Source organism: Hemicordylus capensis, chromosome 2 (assembly GCF_027244095.1).
Source record: "Hemicordylus capensis ecotype Gifberg chromosome 2, rHemCap1.1.pri, whole genome shotgun sequence".
In the NCBI taxonomy this organism is placed as follows: Eukaryota; Metazoa; Chordata; class Lepidosauria; order Squamata; family Cordylidae; genus Hemicordylus; species Hemicordylus capensis.
In genome coordinates, this window is record NC_069658.1 from 24,261,525 (window position 1) to 24,287,946 (window position 26,422).

Genomic DNA, 26,422 nt, shown 5'->3' on the forward strand with positions numbered 1-26,422 from the left:
TTTCGTCATTTTCACACAGCTCCTTCTCAAATCTCGACATTTGATCCTCAAATCCAATTTTAAGATCCTTCTTATAGATTTCATTTAACTGATGGTACTGAAACCAGTTACTAACCAAATTTTGTACTTCAATTAGGTTTTTTAAAATTTACAGCCCTGTTCTTGGAAACATAACAAATCCCTGTAGGTACCCCATTCAGGTTGCATATTTCCCTCTTTACGTGCTAAAGCTTCATTCGGGGACAGCCATAATGGAGTTTTAGATTCCAACCATTTTTTATATTTTACCCACACTCTCATTAGACTCCTTCTTACATAGTAATTAAGAAAATCTTTATGCACTTTACTTTTATCATACCACAGATAGGTTCACAAAAACTTAAGAACAACAATATATTAAGCCACACGTTTAGATCTTCACATGGGCCTTAGTCTCACTTCTTTCTTCTCTCCTTCCCTCAGAACAAGATGGTCCTTGGTCGTTCTGTGGTGGCGGTTGGGGGAGGAAGGGGCCACCACAGCTGAAATATGGGAGCTAGATGGGGGCAGCAACCCAGCCTGCCTCTCTCTCTCCTCTCCTTCCCTCTTCCATTGTGTTTTCTCTTTAACTAACAGTAGATGGTGATGTTGCTTTACATAATTTTGTGGTAAGGGTCCCAGAGCATGAAAGCACATTACAGGCAGAAGCACCATTATGCCCGGATTTTAGGGCTTAAATCCAGGGCTCAAATCCAGAGACCCCACCAGTGGCACCAGCAATCTCTTCCCCCAGCAGGGGTGCCAACCTGCCACTTCTTAGACCCCGCTCCCACTGTCACCTTTTGCCCTGCCCTGCCACCCCCGCCCCCCGCTCCCACTCTAGCTCTTGCCATGACCAGAGCAGAAGGATTGGCTCTCTTGTGCAAGCGAGATAACTGATTATCTTGGCATGGCAACAGCCTACTGAAACGGTGACAGGTATGCACGTACCCTGATCATGACAGGTGCGTGTGCACCTTGATAATGGCATTTGGGCTCATGCGCGCCTGTCACCATTTCCAGTAGGCTCTTGTCGCAGCCAGAGAGGATGTATGGGTTCTCTTGCTTATGTGAGAGCCAATTCTTCCACTCTGGCCATGGCATGGGGAGGACAGGGAAGTGAGAAAGGTGGCAGTGGGAGGCCAGGAAATGGCAGGTTGGTGCCCCTACTGGGGAAGGAGATTGCTGGTGCCACTGGTGAGGCCCCCATGAGAGTGGGTGCCAGGACCTGGGCCCTAGTCCGGGCATAACAGTGCCTCTGGGCACCATAAGTATGATCGCAATGAATTAATGCACCACTTTTTACACCAGAATATGCTCTGGGGAAATTTAAATTTGGGGGGAGGTAGTCTTCTGAAGAAATTCTGAATATCCTACTTCCCGATTACCGACAGACACCAATTTTTGGATGGACAATCCTGCCACTTAAATTAGCTGGTTGCACTACTTTTTACACCAGAATATGAATGTGGAAAACTTAAATAATGTTTCGGTAGTTTAAAAAATGAAATTCTTAATATCTGAAATTCTGAAAAAAGAAATCCTGACTACCTACAGATACCAAATTTTTCATGAACACTCCTGCCACTTAAATTAGTTTAATGCGCTACCTTTTACACCAGAATATGCTAGTGGACACATTTAAATAATTTAGGGGTATTTTAAAGCAGAAATTAATCATATTTTAACTGTTCTTGTTCTCAACAGATTTTTAACACTCCATAATCAGATCAATAATACCAAAACAACATAATGCCCAAGAAAAGTGGAAGATCTTTCACAGATTCAAATTTACTATGATTCAGTTTTACCATGTATGGTCTTTATACAATAAAATAAATAATATGAAATCCTACAAATTTCAAACTGTCCTTCCTTTTTGCAAGCACATTAATAAAAAAAATCTATTACATATATTTTATTTCTTGAACTTTCCTAGAAAAATAGTCTGCACAAAATGATTTTGCCCAGTCAATGACAGGCCTCATCAACTAGTTTCTAATATTTTGGTGGTATGTGGAGCTGTAGCTTGGATGAACTTCCCCACCATGAAAGAAAGGAACATGCTAGGGAGACATCAGGATGTCCAGAGAAGATGTCAGGATGCGTGTGCCCTCAGGATATCCCCCTTCTTAGTCACATAGGCCAGTTTGAGGTGGGGGACGGAGTATCATCCTAAATAGCCTTCTCTAATAAAACTCTGTGGCTAACATGTTGAGGGAAATTACTCAAAATAGTCCCATCGGATTATTTTGAGTAATTTTCCTCATGTCAGTCTGTATTATCATCCCCCCCCCCCTTTATTTCAACTAAAACAACAAGCAGAAATGATAAAGTAAGCTATATAGATGACTACATAATCAACACAGGATATTTGTCTTCATTAAAATTAGACCAGATTGCTAAAAACTCCATTTTGCCATTTCATTTTAGAAAGAGAGAGAGAGAGAGAGCGAGCAAGCAAATGCCAGCAGGGAACACATATCAGTTATTCAAAGTTGGAGGTCAGGAGTGGACCTGTCCTTCATTCTTTACTTCTAACAAATTTCCAGAAACATTTTTTTCTCAGTCATCATCAAATGAGATTTTTCATATGTACTGCTTTGATATAACTGTAAAGTCAATTTTTGTTCAGAAAGAATTTACCTTGAAAGATGACAGGAATAAAAGATACTCCTTTATAAATAAAATATTTTATGAAGTAAAAGTATTATAAAGTATTCTATAAAGAATAAAGTATTTCCCTATACGGCTGCTCTTTTGTTGTCCTGCACATGTGACCATGGACAGCAGAAGACAGTGAGGGTTTTTCTGCATGACATTTCTTTACAGCAAAGTGTCAGACCACATAGCTATAGAATATTATGGTTCTACAGCTTGAATTGATTATTTTAAAAGGCCTCCATTGTTAATGAAGCCTCATTCACTTGCATCTCTCTCTACCCCAGAACCTGCAGCAGAAGTCAGTGTAGCCAGGTAGGTTAGGAGATCCCTCCAAACTTCCAGGAGCCTGGCCAACCCTTTAACTTCCAGCCTGGCCATGCACTGGACTGAGTGACACAATGAGGTGCTTCCCACAACACATGTGAAGTGCCTGACAGGGTTCTGCGGGGAGAGTGGGCTTAGCCAGCTCTATCCGCAGACGAGCAGCCGCTTGTAGCTGAGCAGCTGGACTGGCCGCCCACACAGCTGCCAGGTCCGTCATGGAGCCAGCAGAGGCTGTGGGGATCAGGGGCCACGTAGCCCCCAAAATTCCAGGATGCCCCATGCAAGTGTGCAGGGCATCCTGGAGAGACCGGGAGGCTGCATGCAGCCTCCCAGTTGGGGGTCTACTTGTGTGTTGCTGCATGTTGTGGCAACACATGAGCACAAAAACAAGGTTAACGGAGCGATCACTCCATTGACCTTAATTAAGGGCAGGGGGATTTATGGTGGCTAGCTGCTGGGAGCCGTGCAGCTCCCGTTGCAGCACACAAGCGCCCCAAACTGGGCTGGGCTCCCTTAGTCCACTTTTGGCCGATCGTGGGAATAGCCTCAATGTGTGCATGGGGTGCAGGTTCATCTCTCCTGCAGATCTCAGCTAGCCTCCTACTGACCTCTCTCCCCAAGTGGCTTTTTCCTGCCACATTGTCTTGGGCAAGAACATAAGAACAGCCCTGCTGGATCACATCCAAGGCCTTTCAGGTCCAGCATCCTGTTTCACACAGTGGCCCACCAGATGCCTCTGGAAAGCCAACAAGCAAGAGACGAGGGCATGCCCTCTCTCTTGCTGTTGCTTGCCTGTAACTGGTATTTAGAGGCATCGTGCCTCTGTGGCGGGAGGTGGCCTATAGCCACCAGACTAGTAGCCATGGATAGACCTGTCCTCCATGAATTTATCTAAGCCCCCTTTTCAAGCCATCCAAGTTAGTAACCATCATCACATCCCATGGCAGAGAATTCTATAGATTAATTATGTGCTAGGTTAAAAAGTACTAGAAAACTAGCCTAGAAGATTGGAAGGTTTGGCTTTAGTATTTTCCTAAGAGGAATCTGACCCATTTTCTGAGTATGTTGGAAAATGTCAAGCAAGCTTCCTTAATAAGGTAAATAATAAGGTAAATAAACAGACATTAATGTCTTTATCTCTATTAAGTATTTGATGTATAGCAAAATCAGCACTCCCCCAATAACATTCTTTGCCACTCCTTTGCTCCTTCAAACTCATTGTTCTTGAGTTGCTCCTGCAGCCATCCAACAGCAACATGTTTAGGAGGAAAATCTTTGATTATAACATATACATGCAAACTCAAGCTACATTTTCCCTCAGTTGAGCAATAGCCTGACTCCCTTCTCTCCTTTAGAAAATCTGTCACATCTTTTTATTGTTAGGCAAGCTTTCAGCTGTCAAGTATGAACTGCTTTGATTAACTGCAGGTGGACATCTGTATGGATTTTTAGTATCTTCATGGCTGATGTTTTAATTGAATATTGGTTTTTATATCTTTTAAGTTTTATTTTATGGTGCCTTTTGAGAACTGCTTAGATTAGTTGATGGAAGTATTACATGCCATAAATATAGATCTTATGGCACTAGTTGAGTTTTGCCTCTTGCCCTCTTGTAATGTTCTATCCTCCTATAAAACATCTGATGAGAAAATTGAAGCCAATATATCAAAGCCAAAAGAAAGAGGAAAACTGAAGGACAGAAAGTCTCTTTCTCAAGCTGGAGGCCCTGAAGGAGAATTTTTAAAATATATATATAAAAGCAGTTCTCTGTCGCTTTTTGATGAAAGAGGCATGCTGGCAGTAGGAATTTAAGCTGTAACATTTTACTTGCTGGAAATCAAAGCAGAGATCACGTGGCAGATTTTGCTTGTATACCAAGCTGGGCAAATAAATATATAACTATAGACACGAGTTTCTATAACATATTTAACTATCTCCTTGAAAATTCCTCCAGTAATAGAATCTTGGCCTCTGCAACATCAGCCACTGAGACATGGTGGTTCTAGTGTTAATTTAGTTTGGCTGCTGTTTTATTTGTGTATAGCTTATATGATCCGTTACTGTCTTTTACTGCATTTTATTATTTATCATGTTTTATTGTCTTTTATTCTTTTATTGTGGAAGCTATGCTTTTATTGTGTTATTACTGTAAGCTGCCCCAAGTGACAATATGCTGGAGGGATGGAGATAAAAGTTTTAAATAAATAAATGAATACATAAATAAATAAATAAAGTGCTCAATCACACAGACACCCGATTCTCAACATCCCATATTTTTTATGGGGCAAAGACAATGCAAATCAGGCATCTGTATGATTTGGCATCTGCACAGAGTGCCCACATAACACACCACATCATCAGCAAGATATTAAGAAGGATGGCGTATGGATGTTCCACCGCATGAAGAAGATCTCTGCCTAGATAAATGTTTGAACCCGGACATCCTCATCTCTCAGTCGAATATAGCTCAAGAAGTTGGCATACACAGGCAAATGAGGAAAGAAATTAAAGAAAGCATGCATAAATGAGGTACCAACCCAACACGTATAGGCCTAGGGCAAATTATTTGGCACTCATTTTTGGAGCTGGCTGTATACTTAGCCCTGTTCAGCCATCATGTTGTACATGAGTATAGATCTCTGTGCACATGTGCATGTGTTTGAGTGAATGACTGCATGTGCGTTCACTTGAGAAGTGAGCCTAGGTACAGACCTCCTCAAATATAGGTTCAGATAGGAAGATACTGCTGTGCATGCATTCAACATAAAATGAATAACTGTGGATGTACACAGATCTATACATGTGTGCACTGTACACTGTGCATTGAAATTAAGATGTGCACTTCTGAACTTCCAGTCCTCACTGTGCTTCAGCCATCTTTGGTTCTCTGCCAGGCCACCTGAATGATAAGGTCGAATGTGGACATTGTGGCTGGCTTCACAAAATGAGTGTGGGACTGTCCCTATAGAAAAGGGACACTTTTGTAATGCCTTTTTGGACAGTGCAACATAATATTTGCCCAAGGAGAAGAAAATTGAACTTTGGGATGTATTTGCAGGGAAAAGGAGAAGGATTACAGGTAAGAGAGGAAAAACAGAAGATGGAGGAGAAGCAGAGAACAGTAGGACACAGTCTGTTTTTGGAAGCAGGGACAAGTAAGTTGAACAACTTACAACTTTTTATGTACATTGGGGACCTAGTGCCAGTTCCAAAGGATTAAAATGAGTGAAAGGCAACAGCTGCTGTTCAGTTCTAGGATTATGGTGTGCTTCACCACCACAGCCAGAAGACAGGATTAGGATTTGGCTTGGACAATGATCCTATATTGGCTCAGTAACAACATTTGTAGGAACAAGAAATCTGACTATAGGAGAATTCAACAGGCATGGGCCTAAAGTAGGACCTGTCTCTGAATATAGAGACAGGCCCTACATTAGAGAATTAATAATATAAAATGTAAGTTCAATTTGTTGAGTTTAAATTTCTCATTAACTAAACAGCTCCTGGTGGGGCAGTATTGATTGCTCTTGCTTTTCTTTGTTTCATAATTAACAAATTAACACCTTTTTATATTACACTTTTCTCCTGGAGAACCACAGGTGTGCATGGGAGTGGTCAGGGGGATGCAAATTTGTAAATTTACTGGAAGAGCTTTTTAAGAAAACAAAACAAAAGAGCACTGTGAGCTTTCAGGACCTGTGTAAGCTTCCAGGGCATTGTGGAATGTTGAGGACAAAGAGATAAGAACAGATAACTTAATAGAGAATGTAATTGTCTATTGTCTGGGGAAGGGGAGCTCCTGTCTTTGCTGCTATCTTTTGTTTGAATGGGAGAAGAAAACACGCTGCTGCTGTCCAATCACAATTACATTAAATTTCCATTATTCTCACTTCTGCTCTGGGGAATAGGAGGAAAACAGTTTAAAGAACCCAGAAATTGAGCAGGTTATGTGATACTGGCTGTGTTCTCACAATCATGGTGATCCTGGTTAAAGAGTTAACCAGGATTACTGAGCCCTACAGAGCAGGTTGTGAGAACACAGATTTCCCAGGCAATTCTGGTCAAACCACTGGGCTTAAACTCCACTTAACCATCTTTTAAAATGTGGTTTAACCACAGCAATTTGACCAGGATTGCTTTGGAAATCTGCATTCCCACCACCAGTTTGGCATGGCTTAGCAATCTTGGTTAACTGTTTAACCACGATCAGCATGATTGTGGGAACCCAGCCTCTATCAATTAAGTCTATGGCTGAGACATGGGGCGAATTCAGACATAACACAGAACCGAAAGTCCAATGGACTCCTGGTTCCGCTCCCCACCCCCACCCCAAGTGCTTACCTGTCCGAATTTTTGTCCGGAAACCCATTGGCAGCCAGTGTAGCTCCATCAGTAAAGGAGTAACATGGTACCTCCAAAATGACGCAGAGATCAACCTGGCTGCCACATTCTGAACCAACTGAAGTTTCCAGATTACGTTCAAAGGCAGCCCCATGAAGAGCGCATTACAGAAGTCAAGTCTGGAGGTTAACAACAGATGTACCACTATTTTGAGGTCATTGATCTCAAAAAATGGGCACAGCTGGCGTATCAGCTGGAGCTGATAGAAAGCACCCCAAGCCACTGCCTCAACCTGAGAAACCAGGGAGAGATGTGAATCCAGAAGTACTCCCAGACTGTGAACCTGTTCCTTCTGGGGAAGTGTGACCCCCATCCAGAACAGGTAGATCAAAATCATTTCTAGAGTTCTGACCCCGCACAATAAGTACCTCCTTCTTATCTGGATTCAGCTCCACAACCAGACCATTACCGCTTCCAGGAAGGCATTTAGGGAGGAAATGCCAGCTCCTGAAGAAGTTGACATGGAGAAGTAGATCTGGGTGTCATCAGCTTACTGGTAACACCCAGCTCCAAATCCCCTGATGATCTCTCCCATCGGTTTCATGTAGATGTTAAAAAACATTGGAGAAAGTACAGAGCCTTGAGGGACACCATACTTAAGCTCAGATTTCAAAGAGCAACAATCTCCAATCGACACCATCTGGAATCTATCCGAGAGGTAGGAGTGGAACCACTGTAAAACAGTGCCTCCCATCCCCAACACCCTCAGACGTTCCAGAAGGATACTATGGTTGATAGTATCAAAAGCTGCCGAGAGATCCAAAAGGACCAACAGAGTCATACTTCCTCTGTCAATTCCCAATTGGAGATCATCCATCAGGCCGACCAAGGCAGTCTCCACCCCATAGCCCGCCCGAAAACCAGTTTGAAATGGGTCTCTGAAATATGTATCAGGTTCAGATGGAAGGGCCAGAAGTGATTGTTTTATTTTTTGTTATATTTATATATCATCCTTCATCCTTATGTTAAGAACATAAGAACAGTCCTGATGGAATAGGACTGAGGCCCATCTAGTTCAGCATCCTGTTTCCCACAGTGGCCCACCAGATGCCTCTGAGAAGCCCACAGGCAAGAGAGAAAGGCATGCCCCCACTCCTGCCATGGCTCCACTGCAACTGTATTTGGAGGCATCTTGTCTCTGAGACTGAAGGTGGTCTATAGCCATCAGACTAGTAACCAAGATTAGTAGTTAACAGGGTAACAACAATTCAATAAAAACATAACAAGTTCTAGTAAGAACTAATCTGCCTACTTTCGTTTCACTGTCCCTACAACTAGAATAAATTTGGTCCAAATCAGTTAGACAGTTAGCCCGGTTGTGCCTCAAACTTTCATGCCTCTGTCATCTTGAACTGGGGTAGATGACATCATCAAAAACTATGCCTTTGAGATATCCCTATGTGTCCCTACAACTGTACCAAATTTGACCCAAATCGGTTCCTACTTGCACCTGAAACCATCACATGTCCACCACCTTGAATCAGGGTGGATTACACCATTACAAACTACGCCTTTGAGCCGTCCCTATGTGTCCCAACACCTGTAGCAAATTTGGTTCAAATTGGTTAGGCAGTTCACAAGTTATCCCAATTGTGCCTCTAATGGTCACATGTCCACCATCTTGAATTGGGGTGGATGACATCATCACAAACCACACCATTGAGTGACCCTGTGTGTCACTATGTACGACTACAATTTGGTTCAAATTGGTTAGACAGTCCACAAGTTAGCCCACTTGTGCCACAAACATTATGCTCCCTCAGGGGAGCATAAATGCCTGCACTTCATCTTCACACCATCTTGAATTGGGGTGGATGAAATCATCACAAACTGCACCATTGAGGTGTCCCTACAGCTGTAGCAAATTTGGCTCAAAACAGTTAGGTGGTTCACAAGTTAGCCCATTTGCGCCTCAAATGTTTAGGCATCCACCATCTTGAATCAGGATGGAAGATAACATAAAAAACTGTTCCATGGATGTCTCTCTATGTGTCACTTATACCTCAAATGTTTGTGCATCCGCCATCTTGAATTGGGGTGGATGACATCATTACAAACTGCACCATTGACCTACAGCTGTAGCAAGTTTGGTTAAAATTGGTTTAACTAAATTAAATTGGTTAAACCAAATTGGTTTGACCCCTTGCACCTCAAACATTTATGCATCCACCATCTTGAATTGGGGTGGATGACATCAACACAAACTACGCTGAGGTGTCCTTACAACTGTACCCAATTTGGTTCATATTGGTTCAGGCATAGTGAAGTTGATAGTGGGGGACACAAACGCAGACACACGACACACACCCCGAATGCCGGGTGATCTCATAAGCCTGCTGGAAAATAGGCTAAAACACAGAACAAATACTGCTAAAATATTAAAAAGATTTCTTTCTTTCTTTCTTTCTTTCTTTCTTTCTTTCTTTCTTTCTTTCTTTCTTTCTTTCTTTCTAACATTTCTATACCACCCAAAACTTATGTCTCTGGGCGGTTTACAACAAAATAAAAACAAAATAAAACATTCGTTAAAACAAAAATGGGCGGGGGGGGGCACACACATTAAAACAATTTAAAAATTTAAAATAATGTTTTAAAACAGCATTAAAACCAATTAAAACAACATTAATTAAAAGCCTGGGTGAAGAGATGTGCTTTTAAAGACTTTTAAAAAGCTGTTAGAGATGGGGAGGCTCTTATTTCACTAGGGAGCACATTCCAAAGCCTCGGGGCAGCAGCGGAGAAGGGCCGTCCCTGAGTGGCCACCAGACAAGCCAGTGGCAGCTGCAGACGGACCTCTCCAGCAGATCTCAGTGGGCGGTGGGGTTCATGCCGAAGAAGGCGTTCCCTTAAGTACCCAGGGCCCAAACTGTTTAGGGCTTTATAGGTTATAACCAGCACCTTGTATTTTGCCCGGAAACATATCGGCAGCCAGTGTAGCTCCTTCAATACAGGAGTTATATGGTCTCTCTGAGATGACTCAGAGACCAGCCTGGCTGCCGCATTCTGGACCAGCTGTAGTTTCTGGACTATGTACAAGGGCAGCCCCACATAGAGAACATTACAGTAATCCAGTCTGGAGGTTACCAGCAGATTTACCACTGTTTTGAGGTCGTTCACCTCAAGAAACGGACGCAGCTGGCGTATCAGCCGAAGCTGATAGAAGGCACTTCTGGCCAGCGCCTCAACCTGGGATACCAGGGAGAGGCTCGGATCCAGAAAGACTCCTAGACTGCGTACCTGTTCCTTCTGGGGAAGTGTGACCCCGTCCAGAACAGGCAGATCAAAATCATCTCTCGAGTTCCGACCCCGCACAACGAGTACCTCCGTCTTAGCCGGATTCAGTCTCAGTTTGCTTCAGCCCCCGTAATTCTTCCGTATACCAAGGGGCCAATTTTGGAGCAGGTCGGAGAGGACGCTTAGGAGCAATCATGTCTACTACCCCAGTGAGTTTGCTGTTCCAATTCTCCACCAGGGCATCAACAGGATCACCAGCAGAGCCAACACTAAATCCCTCCAAGGCTTCTTGAAATCCGATTGGATCCAATAACCTTCTCGGGCGGATCATCCTAATAGGTCCCTCGCCCCTGTGAAGGTGGGAAGTGATTGTGAGTCCAACCTTAACCAGATGGTGGTCCGTCCATGACAATGGGGAAATCACAGGATTCCCCACCCACTGAACACCACCCTGATCAGAGTGAAAGATCAAATCAAGCGTGTGACCAGCAATGTGCGTCAGCTCTGAGACCAATTGAGATAGGCCCATAGTCGTCATAGCTGCTATGAACTCCTGAGCCACCCTGGACAAATTGATCCCAAAGTGAACACTGAAGTCCCCCAGCACCACAAGCCTGGGGGACTCCAACACCAAGTCCGAGATCAAGTCCGTCAGCTCAGTTAGGGACTCCGTTGAGCAGCGGGGCGATCGGTACACCAACAGAAATCCCAGTCTATCCCTGGTCCCCAGACTTAAGTACACACATTCGATATGGTCTGACACTCTAACAGGGATCCTGGTGAGGGAAAGGTTATTCTTATAGACCACAGCCACTCCACTTCTCTGCCCCTTTCACTATCTCTACAACTAGAATAAATTTGGTCCAAATCAGTTAGACAGTTAGCCTGGTTGTGCCTCAAACTTTCATGCCTATAGACAGCTATCCCGCCAAAAGTCTAGATAAAAAGGGCAGTCTTCACTTTCCCCCTAAATTTTCCTTATGTAGTCCAGATCAGGCCAGAGTTAATATCTGGAGCAGAAAATTCAAGCCAGAGGCATCAGAGATAGGTGTGCCGTGAAGATCATGTGGATGGTTAGATTCCAAAAGGCAGCAGTCCAGGAAGGACACATTTGTTTGGCTATACTTAATGACAAACTTCACAGACTGAGGAAGCAGCAGACATACAAGGCCAGTCAGGCCCCTAATGACTTCCTACATCACCTGGTCTGAATGGGCCATTCTCTGGGTAGCACCACAGTGCAATAAAGACCAGGACTTTAGCACTCTTGGAGAACTGCCCCAGTGGTGCCGGGAGTAAGCTGCTGGCTTTCCAGAAGCCCTATGTCAGTTCTCTAGCACTCTACAATACAACAAGACAATTCACACATGCAGCCCTCCAGTGATCTGTGCTGCCTGGAGCAGTGTGGATCATGTGGACATGTGATGGCACACTGAAGAGATGATTTGCGGGGGAGATAGGTCCCTGCATCATGAGATTCTTCAGCTCTCTATCTTGGCTGTTCTATTTCAGACTTTTGTCTAAAACCTTGTCTTCAGTCTCCCTCCTTTTTGAATTTGCCTGCTCTTTTCACAATGACTTGACATGGGGCAAAGAGGGATCAGGTAATCCAACACCGTCCCATGTCATTTATTTTGTTCTGTTGTAAACTGCCCAGAGACGTAGGTTTTGGGCGGTATAAAAGTATTTTGAATGAATGAATGAATGAATGAATGAATGAACATAAGAACAGCCCTACTGGATCAGGCCCAAGGCCCATCTAGTCCAGCATCCTGTTTCACACAGTGGCCCACCAGATGCTGCTGGAAGCCACAGGCAGGAGTTGAGGACATGCCCTCTCTCCTGCCATTACTCCCCTGCAACTGGTACTCAGAGGCATCCTGCCTTTGAGGCTGGAGGTGGCCCACAACCTTCCGACTGGTAGCCATTGATAGACCTCTCCTCCATGAAGTTATCCAAACCCCTCTTAAAGCCATCCAGGATGTTGGCTGTCACCACATCCTGTGGCAGAGAGTTCCACAAGTGGATCACCCGTTGTGTGAAACAGTACTTCTGTTTGTTGGTCCTAGACCTCCTGGCAATCAATTTCATGGAGTGACCCCTGGTTCTAGTGTTAATGATCTTAAGATGAATGATCTTAATATGTAACCTCTCCAAGCTTTGTGTTCTAAAAACCATCCCAGGGCTAAGCATGAGCACAGGAAGAAAGTTGATTCATTTGGTTTAGCCCCAGGCATCGACACCTTTGAAGTACCTTCAGCCCTGTGGTATCATAGACAGAGTTTGACAGAGTATTTCATTTATTGCCACAGGAAGAACAGGCAGTGTCTATCTCTCATCTGGCTGTTTCAAGCATACGAGCTTCGCAAAAATAAAATAAAGATTAAACAAACACCAAAAGCCCAGCTGCCATAAACAAATGTTTTGGGAGTTTGTGTGTGTGTGCGCGTGTGTGTGCGCGTGTGTGTGCGTGTGGCCATTTTTCTGTCTTTCACACTTCCAGATAATGATCAGAAAAGAAAATATTCATAAGGAAGAATAATTAAGGTCATTCCATTTATCTTTTTTGTCATTTCTATATCAAAGCCTGCAATCGTATAGCAAGAAAACTACCAGCACATAATGTGTGTGGCTGCAATGTGCTCATTGTAACGGATTCTGGGTAGATGACAAAGCTTTTCATGCAGCTAATCAAACTGGACCATCTTGCTAAGAAACGGCAGTGATGAAAATGTATTTCAAATGCTGAAGCTTCTAATTTCCATCATGCTATCACCTGCTTCATTTCAAGAGCATATTGCCTTTTTCATCACAACGGTATGAGGAAGGTGCTGGAGTTGGGAACTATTGGAAATGGTACACTAATTAATTTTCCGGAGCAGTGGAATCAGGTTTCTTTTCAACATGTCAAAAACACATTTTTTACTGCCTAGATTGAGAAAAAAGGCAATATCAAAACTTTTCAGTATTCTGTCTTTAGTCCCTTACAGATTTTTATTCAGGCAGAATGAACCTAAGAAGAACCTAAGAGCCTTGCTGGATTAGATCAAAGGTCCATTGAGTCCAATATCCTATTTCCCACAGTGGCCAACAAAGGAATAGAACTGCTATTGGATAGTGTGAAGTACACTCATTAAACCATTTAAGGCTCCTGTGAAGCCTACATAGTCACTCAAAGAGGAAGCTGCCTTGCTCTTCTGGTTTTGCCTACAGTGGGGAAGGTGATTCTGCTACATCTCTGCACCGGACATGACCACTCACAAAATAGTTTGGAATGCAAGCTCCCTCAGTTCAAACATCCACAGATTCTTATGAGCTGCACCCAATGCCCATTGAATGTGGGCTCAAGTTTTAATGACGTTCAGCACCACTAGGCAGCTAGTCCTCCCTGTAAATTCTCTGTATTCCCCAGAAAACCTATACCTGCAAATCAGTGGGAGAACCAGTGGTGGGAGGCCTCACTGGAGCCTTTGTAAGCCTCTTCTGAACTGGCCTCGATGCCCCTGAGCATGCTCATCATGCATGCCTTTTTTTTTTTTGGCCAGGATACGTTGGATTTGTAGTCTTCTTCCATTTCCCTAGGCCCAATTTAATGTCAGGTAATTGTGCTTAGGAGTGTTTAGGCCAGTGATTCTTCTGTCTCCAGTGAGCCCACCCTGCTAGTTTCCTCCCTCTTCACAGGATACATTCACAGGAGACCTGGCAGAGACTGATCTCCTTCATCTTTAGAGTTTTTCTTCCCAGAAAGACAAGTGTTCACCGAAAAACTGAACAGATTCTGAGAAGAACCAAGGGAACCCAATCAGCCACTTCTCCCAAAGCAGACACAGCAGAATTTTATATGCTTCCCCCATAAGCACAAAGCAATCATATGTAGATTTAACCAAGACTTTATTCAGAAAAGTAAAGTGTGCCGTCAAGTCGTTTTCTACTCCTGGCGCCCACAGAGCCCTGTGGTTTTCTTTTGGTAGAATACAGGAGGGGTTTACCATTGCCTCCTCCCGCACAGTATGAGATGATGCCTTTCAGCATCTTCCTATATCGCTGCTACCTGATATAGTACCAGCGGGGATTTGAACCAGCAACCTTCTGCTTGTTAGTCAAGCATTTCCCTGCTGTGCCACTTAAAGTGAAAACAACTCTATTTTCTCCTTCTCCTTTTCCTCTCTTTTCTTTCTGACTTCACCCCCCACGCTCTCTACAGGATCCCCACCGGGAAAACTTCTAATTAACAAAACATAAAAGATTGCTAGATAGAATACAAAACAGAATTACGCATCTTCAGAAGTTGCCCAGTACATCTCTGTAATGAGTCACTACTCTGGGACAGTGACTCATGCAGAAGCACAAGAAACAGTCTTTATGTGGTTGGGTAATTCTTAGTCTTACACTCTCTAAACCTTTTAGTATAGAAAAATGATCTGTGCCTCCAGTTTTAATTCAGAAAATATATGCTGCAGTTATCAGAAGTTGGGAAACACGGATGTAGACATACTGATTTCTTAGTGCTCTGGGACTTGACCCCATTCCTACTGAGTGGAAAGATTTATATAAACCTTCTTGGGAATTGGTTTGGGACAGAGATGTGCACACACTGACAATCCATACTCTTCCCTCTTAGAGATGATGACTACTGCCTTTCCTTCCAAGTGAGACGTTGCAGAGTACAGCTCGTAACCTTAAACATTTATCTTGGCATCAGTACTTAAAAAAAAAAAGGCACAAAAAGAGGCCCAGCACAACTCCCGCCAGTGGGGGAAGAGCTTCCATTTCCACAGGCAATTAGGAAGCAGCAGCTGGTGCCGGCATATTCTGTCCATGACTAAATTCAGAAGGAATCTGACACAAAAGAGCTGGAAGAAAGTCTTAATGAGGAGAATGTGTGGGGGTTGGTTTTTTGGAGGGTTTTTTTGGTCTTATATGCAGCCGGCCTGGCCTAATAGAAACCTCAGAACAACTAGTTTAAGGAGTTTTAGATCACGTAAGAGCAAAAGAAAATGTTTGTGACGCTCAGGTAGGATTTTCAATGCATCCTCTGAGCTCTGTGGGGCCATGGCAGTACAATGGAAAGACGGCTGCTCTTAGCTGTGGCAGGCTGCGGCTGATCAGCTCAAGGATTTAAAACCCTTTCCAAATCGGACTTAAGAGATAGGCCCACATAAACACATGGTCCATAGTTCAGACCTCACCTCTGCCACAAACTTTCTAAGTGGCCTTGGGCAAATTGTCTGCTGAAAATAGTTGTGAAGTTGTCCATGTGTACAGATTCTGGATACAGATAATGACCAAAATTTTGGAAATAATAGGGATAGGATTTCCATTAGATCCCCACCACATAGTTAGGGGAATTAGGAACAAAGTAGGAAACAGAAGCCATCTTCCACTTAGTGACAGCAGCAAGATATTTAATTCCTAATATTGCAAAAAGAAAAAAGCAGCCACTTATTAGATTGCAGAAAACAAATGATGGGGCATTATTGGCTGCTTGAAATTAAGCTATCTTGTTTGATATAGAGAAGGAAGAATAAGAGATTCAAAATTTCAGAATACTTAAGCTTTTTCAAGATTGTAATAGAAACAAAAGTGATACTAAATAATGATGAATTGAAAAGGTAACGTATTAAGATACTAAGACCTAGAGATTATTGCTGTGTTGATTAGCTATGAATGGTCTGCATGTACCGTATTTATTAGTGACCAGCATTCTGTGCAGTGGAAGGTAAGCAAGAGGGATGCACTGAGGTTGTGGGTCCCCCGGAGGGTTGTGGGCTACCTCCAGCTTCAAAGGCAGGATGCCTCTGAGTACCAGATGCAGGGGAGTAACAGCAGGAGGGAGGGCACGCCCTCAACTCCTGCCTGTGGCTTCCGGCGGCGTCTGGTGGGCCACTGTGTGAAACAGGATGCTGGACTAGATGGGCCTTCTTGGGCCTGATCCAGCAGGGCTGTTCTTATGTTCTTATGATGCTGAAGTGTGATGGGCCAGCTGCAAAATGACTTAAAACTGCTTTTGGGCAGCCACACAGCACTACGTCTATTGGAAACAATGGAATCAGCACGGAAGTGGTTTCAAGTCATTCCATAGCTGCCCTATCAGGCTGCACCATCAGAGCTACCTTTCAAGTTGTACAGCTGCCTCTGTGGGTTCCTAATACAAACGAGTGTGGTGCAGCCAGTGTGGTGTAGTGGTTAGAGTGTTGGACTAGGACGAGGGAGACCTGAGTTCAAATCCCCACTCAGCCATGAAACTCACTGGGTGACTCTGGGCCAGTCACACATCTCTCAGCTTAACCTACCTCACAAGGTTGTTGTGGGGATAAACATAACCATGTACCTCTGGGCTATTTGGAGGAAGAGCGGGATATAAATGTTAATAACAACAACAACAACAACATCCCATTATGTGGAATGTCAGCCAGTAATTATATTGTATGTGTTATATACATTTTCTCATGTAGGATTTAAAATTAGAAAAATAAAACATTTGTAGTGTACATAAATGTCTTTGTTGTAAATCCACACTGTTCATTCAAACTTAAAAAGACTTTTGCTTCATGGAAAGGATTTAGGTAGCCACATTTCTTTCACCTGCAGTTGAAGATGATAATATTGGCATACTTCAGAGAACAGCTGCATGATTACTAAAATAATATCGATTTGTACGTGAATCTAGCTGATTTGGGTGATTTGGAGACAAAACAAATCACCCCTGTGGTCCATTGGCTAGATTCGGGTACAAATGCAATCGTGACTGATTCGATTCAAATCGATTCGAGAGTCGGGTCCCTCCTATTAATTTCCCCAGATTACCAGCTTTCATTTTAAAATAAGAGCTAAGCTCTAGCCCTTGTAGAAGTGGAGTTATGGAGCAAAATGTTTGGTCACTATTTTTCAAGTGTTTGTATTCTTTGGTGTATAATAACTTTCCCTCAATGAATCCCTATGAGGATTCATTACACACCTTCATTTCTTCTATTAATTTTGACTGTCTTTTCGACAGTGCCAACTGTCAACTGCCATGTGCCAACTGCACCCCACTCCCACCCGCAAGGTAGTGGGGTACTACTTAGTTTATGTTCTAGGATTTTTTCAAGTGTTTAGGCTCTTTCCTCATAATGAATCCCTATGAGGATTCATTACACACCAAAGAGTCTAAACACCTCAAAAATTCCTAAAATATAAACTGAGTACCCAGTGGCTTGTGGGGTAGTTGGAACATGGGATGCCACTAATTCCCCACCCCCACCTGCAAAGCAGTGGGGTCAAAATGAATAGAAGAAATGAAGGTGTCTAATGAAGACACCAAAGAATCTAAACACTTCAAAAATACCTTAAAAATAAACTGAGTACCCCAGTGTGTGTGTCAGTAATCTAGGCACCCAGCAGGGGGGTCTAGGATGTAGCTCACAAAAGTCTGAGTTGCAGAGGCTAAAGCACAGCTTGGAATCTCTCTCTGGCTCAGGTTGGAGGCTGTCAACACTACGGATGATGTACGTTGTCTTCCAGCAGCTAACTGCAAGCTGTAGATGTACTTTATAGTCCAAGCTGATAACTCTCACCTGGCAGGGATTCAAGGCTTAACAGCCCTCTGCAAGAGGCGTTTACTTCTCCTGATGGATTCCAGATGTGCTTGCCATCTTGTGACCTGTCTTTGCTGTGGAGTCAGCGGGGGTTGCCTGCACAGCTTATCCTCCAGTTCGTCAGTCCCTGTCTCTGCTGCCTCAGATTGCTGTGCCTGCTCTGGGTCATCAGCCAGACCTGCCTCAGCCGTCTCTTGGGAACCGACAGCGGGGCTCTGCCCCTCAGGCACCCCTGCATCGGCTGAAGGGCTGTCAGCATCCCCTTCCTCCTTGCTATCTGAGACCGAGGGCATGACAGTGTGTGTGTGTGTGGAGGGTGTAGTTGACACATGGCAGTTGACAGTTGGCACTCTCCAATGATAGTCAAAATGAACAGAGGAAACGAAGGCGTATAATGAATCCTCATAGGGATTAATAATAATAATAATAATAATAATAATAATTCATTTTCTATACCGCTCTTCCAAAAATGGCTCAGGGCGGTTTACATAGAGAAATAATAAATAAATAAGATGGATCCCTGTCCCCAAAGGGCTCACAATCTAAAAGAAACATAGGATAGACACCATCAACAGTCACTGGAAGTACTGTGCTGGGGGGTAGACAGGGCCGGTTACTCTCCCCCTGCTAAATAAAGCGAATCACCATGGTAAAAGGTGCCTCTTTGCCAAGTTAGCAGGGTGAGTACCCCACTGCCCTGCAGGTGTGTGTGAGGGGTGTAGTTGGCACATGGCAGTTGACAGTTGGCACTGTCCAGTGACAGTCAAAATGAACAGAAGAAATGAAGGTGTGCAGTGAATCCTCATAGGGATTCATTATGAGGAAAAGTTATTATACAACAAAGAATCCAAATACTTGAAAAATAATGACCGCACATTTTGCTCCATAACTTCTACAAGGGCTAGAGCTTAGCTTTTTTTTTTTTTTTTTTAAATGAAAGCTGGGGATCTGTGTTAGAGTTAGGATATGGCAACTTCGAATCCCCATTGTTTCCAATGGCAGAAATGTTCAAAATCACTAAAAACAAAAAAAACAAATAATTAAAAATCAACCAAGTGTCCCACTGCCTTGAACTTTGGATGGTAGCTGGTGCCCATGGGGACCTACCCACCACCCAAATTTGGTGCCTCTAGGACCTTGTTAAATGGTCCAAATCAGTCCAAATACAAACTGAATCAAGGCAAATACAAATCTAATCTGGGGTGATTCGGGGGGGGGGTAGAATTGGTTACAAAACAAATCAGGTGTGATTTGTTTTGGGCACATATCAAGTCAAAAAAATCAATTTGTGCACATCCCTAAATATAACCTTTATTGACTTGTTAGCTTTGTTTTTGAACTCTTCCTTCCTTTACCCTCTTAATAAAGAATAAATTGCAAAACGGATAGTTTACAAGGCAGAATACTGTGAGAACCAGAAAGCCCAAACCCGTGACACCTTTCCAAGCCTAGACGATTGCCAAGGCTTTCTTTGTTCCTACACTGTGTAGGCCAAGATGTAATTTTTGCAAATAACTCATTGTTATTTGAGGTTGCTTTGAGGGCAGATTTGGACCGTACATCTATGAATCAACCCACTTAACACATTAGAATGCTTCTCACAGATGATTATGACTTCCTTTACAATCGTATTCACAAAGTGCTCATTTTCACATGCTGGGTTGACAGGAGCCTTGTGAATTTCCCTTGTTCAATAATAGAGTTGTTAAATTTGAATAAATGACATCAATAGGAAGCTTAACATCCAAATTGCATTGAACTATGTAAGTCACTCAAGAGATGTGCAAGTGCTAGGTGAGCAGAGATTATCAGCTATTTCACTACTCTCCCCCCTCAGCATAAAGTAAAGATTTTTTTAGGTTGGTGCTGAATATCATGCTATGTCAGATTGGGTTGACAATTTGGGTATGAAATTTCATTCAAATTATGTCCCACACCAATGCCCTGACTTAAATTACACACACACCCCACCCCAATTTGCTATTAATTGTGGAGGATAAAACTTATGAGCAGAGTTTTTAGGGTGTCAGGCACACTGATTCAGCATGATTGGGATCTAAATACAGAGATCACTATGTTGATCCTTGTACTCATCTGCAAATCAATGAACAGGATCAAAAGATAGCTTCATTAAATGCTTGTTTGCTTCAATTCCTCATTCGGGTACATATCTATGCTACAAAAGTAAACCAATCTCAAAGCTCGTCAAATATCATGGCTGCATAACAGAGAACTCTGGGAACTAGTTTTATGACACTGGTATAAAGGATCCTCAAGATTCTTGCAAAACTACAGTTTCTGGGATTATTTACAAGAAGCCATGATTGCTGAACCAGATTTAAGGTAGCACATACTTAGGTTGATAAGTTGGCAATGCTATACACATATTGGCTCTAAGCAATTCTTCCACCAAGACCTCTTTATTACACACAAATGAAGTACCAGATGTTACAAATTAAAACAAAACTGGTTTTGATGTAAAAACATTATCAGTTGCTTACCAAACCAAATAGACAAGAATGAGGATCACATGCAAGCTGCAAAAACAAACAATTAACTCTTCTAAGACTAATACATTTCATAGCTGAAACCATCTCCTCCTTAACATTAATATCTGGTTTTAATTTCTCTGTATACATTGCCTCCTTAATTTTACACTTCTGCAAAAAAATTTCCACCATCAATAGTTATCTTAGTTCCCACAACTCGTCCAGCATGTCCCTCCATCACATATACAGACTAGAGATGTACAAACAGGTTTGATGTCAAACAAATTCAACACTGAACCTTTTGACAGTCCAATATTGAACCAACCACCCCCCGCCACCCTGTCGGTTCATTGTTGGACCAAACCACCCCTCTCAGCTGTTCGGGGTGCAGGGGAGGTTTCACTTTTTTAAAAAAAAAATTAACTCTTTTTTTTACTCACCCTCTGTGGGGAGCTTCTATAAGACCCATAGGGCATGCATGGCAGCTTTCAAAATGGCCACCGACATGCAAGGCAGGCCCGGAATGGGCCAAAGACCATCAGACTGGGTGATTTTTACCATAATGGAGGCTGGCGGGGGTAAGGGAGAACTCCAGAGACCCTGCCTCCATGGCCTCAAAGTCCCACGGAGGGGGTGAGTAAAAAAGAAGTTTGATTAAAAAAAAATAAAATAAATTGCACCCCCTGAACCAAATCCAGGGGAGGGTGGTTCGAGAGGGTGCAGAACTGAACTGGTCTGGTCTGGTTTGGACTCAAACTGAACCAGTCAGTTTTGTGCTCACCCCTAGTACAGACTGTGGTTTAGTACAGCTCCCATTGTATTGCATATCCAACAAATGCTAACTGTATCGATCTCTTAACAGTCTCTTTGTTTCATTTATATAGAAAGGCGAAACAAGCTGTTCCTTCTTGCAGCTTTTATGTGATTCTCCCCACTTGTCTTTCCCGCCTTAATCAGTAATTGCTAATTTGTTGCAGCTGGTATATTGTTCCATTTCTACCCTGCCTACTGCTTATCTTGAAATAAAGGAATTTAAGCACCGCTGTGATACTTGGTTTGATAACCAACTGACGATGTTGTGGATGGGCCCAATGCAGTTTGAAACAGACCGAGTAGTGGGAAAGTTGTTTCACTCTTGACAACTTTTTTTTAGATTGTACTAGTGTTCAAAAATGTTTTTTAAAGTACCATTCACGTACCATTCACTCCACAAGTATGTTTCTTCTTCATACTGGTGTCTCGCCGTTTCCTCAAACTCTTCTGAAAGATGTTTGTCCTATAGATTATATGTGGATGATAAGCCCATTCTTCCAATTGATATTTCTTCACTGGTTCAATGAAGTAGTCTCCATCAGGCAGATGGAAGTATCCAGTCTGAGAATAAAAATAGAAACTTACAGTATACATTGGAACAGTGGAATATCTATCTGAATAGCACTATCTTTGGAGACAAAGGCCGCATTTGCACGTAATGTGGAACCGCGGGTCCAATGGACACCCTCCCGACTCTTCTGTCCGCATTCAGATGAAACAGAGAGCAGCCTCTCTGCAGTCAGGGAGAATGCAGAGAGGAGGGGAACTGGCTGTGTGGGCTTCCTTCTTCCCTGAAGTACAACCCACACATCGAATCACATATTGAGAGAGGGAGGAACTTCCTCCCTCAACTCTGGTCTTACTGAATGCAGCCTCCAGTTCTGTATTCAGATGTAATGGCAGAAAAATGGAACCCCGCTTATGAGCAGTGAAACTCACTACAAACTGAGGGTTCAAATTGGAATCTGCCAAGTGAAACCTTGGATTGCTGGATGAGCTGGGCCAGAGTTGCATGCATTCGGACGTAATGGTAAGGAAACCTCTGCCCCATGCATTTCCAGTTCCGCGTTACAGGGGAATGAGGCGAAATAGAAACCTACATAGTTTTCTGCATTGCATAGCTGAAATCCTCTCAGACAACTCTGCCCTTAACAAGATCCAAAGTAAGAAAGGCGTTTTGATGGTCTTGGGTGGATGTTAGGGGTGTGCACAGAACCAAAAAACATGGTTTGGTTTGCATTTGAATCAATTTGAACTGAATCACATTGCTCCAAATCAGTTCAGTTGAACCGACTGGCTGGTCCAGTCAATTTGATTGAACCGATTCGGCGGTTCGGGTGGCCAGTATATTTGTAAAGGAAAATCAGGGGAGGCTTCCCCTTTACAAGTACAGAGTGGGGGATTCTTTCAAATGTAAGGGGTGGCTGGGCAAGGCCATGAAAGAGGTAATAAGCTTATTACAGGGCTGGCGTGGCTGCCAGCAGGGCTGCTCACCACTGCTTGCCCTCATGGCATGGCCTCAAACGCGGTCCTCCTTCCTTTACCAGCGCTGGCAGCCGGCTTGGCTGGGCTAGGAGCTTATTACCTCTTTTGCTGCTCCTGCTTGGCTCAAGATAGTGTTAGAGAGAGAGTCAAGCTCTCCTCTCTTGAATTGAAGTCCTGGTCCAAATACCACCGCCCCCTGGCTGCTGTTTTTCAAGAGATAATGTTTCCAGTGGAAGGAGTGCAAAGCAATTGGCCATGTGCTGTAGCAGTCTGTGTCCACAACAGCCAAATGGGCTGTAACCTGGAATTTGGCTTTTAAAAAGCCAGTCTGGCAACCCACAAAATGCTGGCCACTGTCTCTCAGTCTAACCTACCTCACAGGTTTGTTATGAGATTAAAAAGGAGAGAAGGATAAAGTGTACCACCCTGAGCTGCCTGGAAGAAGGATAGGATGGAAACGAAATAAATGAATAAAATAAAACAGTTGAAACTTATTTTAGATACTGTAAACAATGTTCTCCCTGAAATGGGATAAATGCCATCAGTCAATCAATCAATCAATCAATCAATCAATCAAATAGGGACAATTGGCATATCTTAGATATTAGATATGCCAATATTAGATATGCCAATATTTTGATATCCTTAGATATGCCAGGCATATCTCCCCTCTAGTCTAATTACCAATGCAAATGCTGTTCCTTACAGTATTTAAAGCACTGCAGTCTCTTGCAATTGATTAATTGATTGATTGATTTGATTTGATTTCTATACCGTCCTTCCAAAAATGGCTCAGGGCGGTTTACACAGAGAAATAAATAATAAATAATAAGGTGGATCCCTGTCCCCAAAGAGCTCACAATCGAAAAAGAAACATAAGATACATACCAGCAACAGTCAGTGGAGGTACTGTGCTGGGGGTGGATAGAGCCAGTTACTCTCCCCCTGCTAAATAAAGAGAATCACCACATTAAAAGGTGCCTCTTTGCCAAGTTAGCAGGGGCAATGTTCTTCTAGTATTTTTATTAGAGCTGAAAAGAACAATTGTATACTTTCCAAACTTGGCCAAGTGTCTTATTTTTAAAAAATGAAATAGAAAAATTCAAATTCAATCTAATGGATCCAGAATTCCCTAGTCTCATAAAAATTAAGGTGACTATTAAGCATATATATAAAAATTAAAGGGCAAAAGCCTGGCGAAAAAGGTTGGTCTTGAGAAGGGCCTTAAAAGCCACTAAGGAGGGGGCTGAATGAATCGGAGGGGGGAGGGTGTTCCAAACCAGAGGTGTGGCCACAGAGAAGGCCCTCCTATGGACCCAGGCACCACGCACTTCACCAGTGCCCAAGACACTAAGGAGGGCCAACTGAGAAGACCTCACAGGATGGAATACAACTGGCTGAGAGAGGCAATCACGGAGATATACAGGTGCTAAGCCCAAAAGGGTTTTGTAGGTGAGAACCACAAAACAGCCATGAGGAGTGATCTTGACTGGAACCACAACACACAGGGAGGGAGAGGTTAATTCTTGCCTTTATGCCATTTTCCTACAAAAAAACCCTCCCTTAAATTTTGCTGCAAATTGGTGCTTCAAAGGCAAACAGCTGCTTTCTGGGGTGGGGGAGGAGGAAAAGAAGGCCACTCACTGCACACCATGGTCCCAGTCAGGATTGATTCCCACCCACACCCACACCCGCAATGTATACTTCTATTAAAAAGAAGAGGTGCTTCTGGGCGTAAGCTCACCTAATTCCAGTACACGTCTAATTTGGATCTAAAAGTAGAAGTAGATGTTATGGGCAAACATGGGGCAAACATGGGTGGTTCTGAGCTGTGAGCTGTGTGCTTCTAAAGAACCACTGGAGGTCTTGCACTTTCATCACTGGTTGCCCACAGCCACATGGATGGCTCAGAACCTTATGCTGCAGAACAAATTGGCCAGTGCTCACAATACCCCATGTTATGTTATGGAGGGGGAAGAATTTGCAGGGGGGAATTGGTGGCTGGGAGGATAGAGTGTGCTTAATCCTCCTTCTGCCTATTGATTATCTCCTTCAAATGCCCCACAGGGTTATTTTTCTTCCAGGTGGGCTTTGAAATCAGAAATAAACCTAGCAGGTAGAAAATGTGGGGAAATTGAAAGGGGGGTGTTTGCAGAGGAGAATCAACAAATGGAAGAAGGGTTAAGCACTCTCTTTCACTTGCAGATTCTCTTACGGGTACCCCGTATTAATATTATCCAATCATGCATGGGTTTGAGAACATGCACTTGCTGAAATAACATAAGGTCCTGCCCTGAGTTAAGTAGAAACAACAAAAAATACAATGCTAGCAGCTCCCAGTTAATTTTCTCTTTAAGCCATGATTTTCCTCCTCCAGTCTCACCAAGGTTGTTTGTACAATTTGTGCAGACATGTTCCCACTTCACAGAGGTGACTGTTGATTCCTCGTACAATTCTCATAACATATTCATTAGCTACTGTACTGTCCCCTGGGATCTCTATAGCCTGAAATATGATAGTTCACATTGCATTGAATGGATTTTAATTATCTGCCTACTCAAGCATTAGCTCGCTACTTCCAGGCAGACTGTATTGCTAACATTCCCTTTACTATGCAATAACCTTCACACTGTATGTTTGTAGGCTATTATTATTTTATACACTTTGTTCTCTTGATAAAAATCAGGAACATGAGAAGTTTTTAAACCAGAAAAAGAAAGATGGCATATTTTATTAATGTGACAAGCTTGACAGAAGAATCTAAACTAACAAAGGAAAAGAAAGGCAGGAAACAACCAATGCTTAATTTTTTAAATGAGAGGTGCATGGGAGTTTTATCACTCAACATGGAAACTCAGTTGCTTATTCTTGATGTATGGGGACTGGCTGGGATTACATATAGCCCATATGTAGGGAAAGATCCTGTACCTGGTCTGAGGCATTCTATTTCTTCCAGGCTGAAATTGTTTATTTTTATTAGCCTATTTTCTTTACCTTTACCTTTAACTTTCCAGTAGGCTTATGAGATCACATAGCATTCCATGTGTGTGTCCATCTGTGTGTGTGTTTCCCCAGACCCTATCAACTTTGCAATGCATGGACCAGTATGAATCAAACTGGGTACAGTTGTAGGGACACCTAGAGAGGGGACCTCAGTGACATAGTTTGTGATGATGTCATCCACCCCAATTCAAGATGACAGGTGCGTAAACATTTGAGAGGCAAGTGGGCTAACTTGTGAAGCACCTAACCAAGTTGAACCAAATTTGCTACAGCTGTAGAGACACATAGGGATGCCTCAATGACATAGTTTGTGATGATGTCATCCACCCTGATTCAAGATGGCGGACATGTGAACTTTTGAGGTGCAATTGGGCTAACTTGAGAACCGCCTAACTGATTTGAACCAAATTTGCT

General features: G+C 43.0%; 1 protein-coding gene across 1 annotated transcript in view; it reads right to left on the reverse strand.

Moving 5' to 3' along the window:
- Positions 1-26,422, reverse strand: part of ADAMTS12 (ADAM metallopeptidase with thrombospondin type 1 motif 12) — a 247,679-nt gene that overhangs the window by 138,272 nt on the left and 82,985 nt on the right. Inside the window, exon 3 of the mRNA XM_053297498.1 lies at positions 21,907-22,081. Coding sequence (XP_053153473.1) covers positions 21,907-22,081 — 175 coding nt within the window. The remainder of the gene's footprint in view (positions 1-21,906; positions 22,082-26,422) is intronic.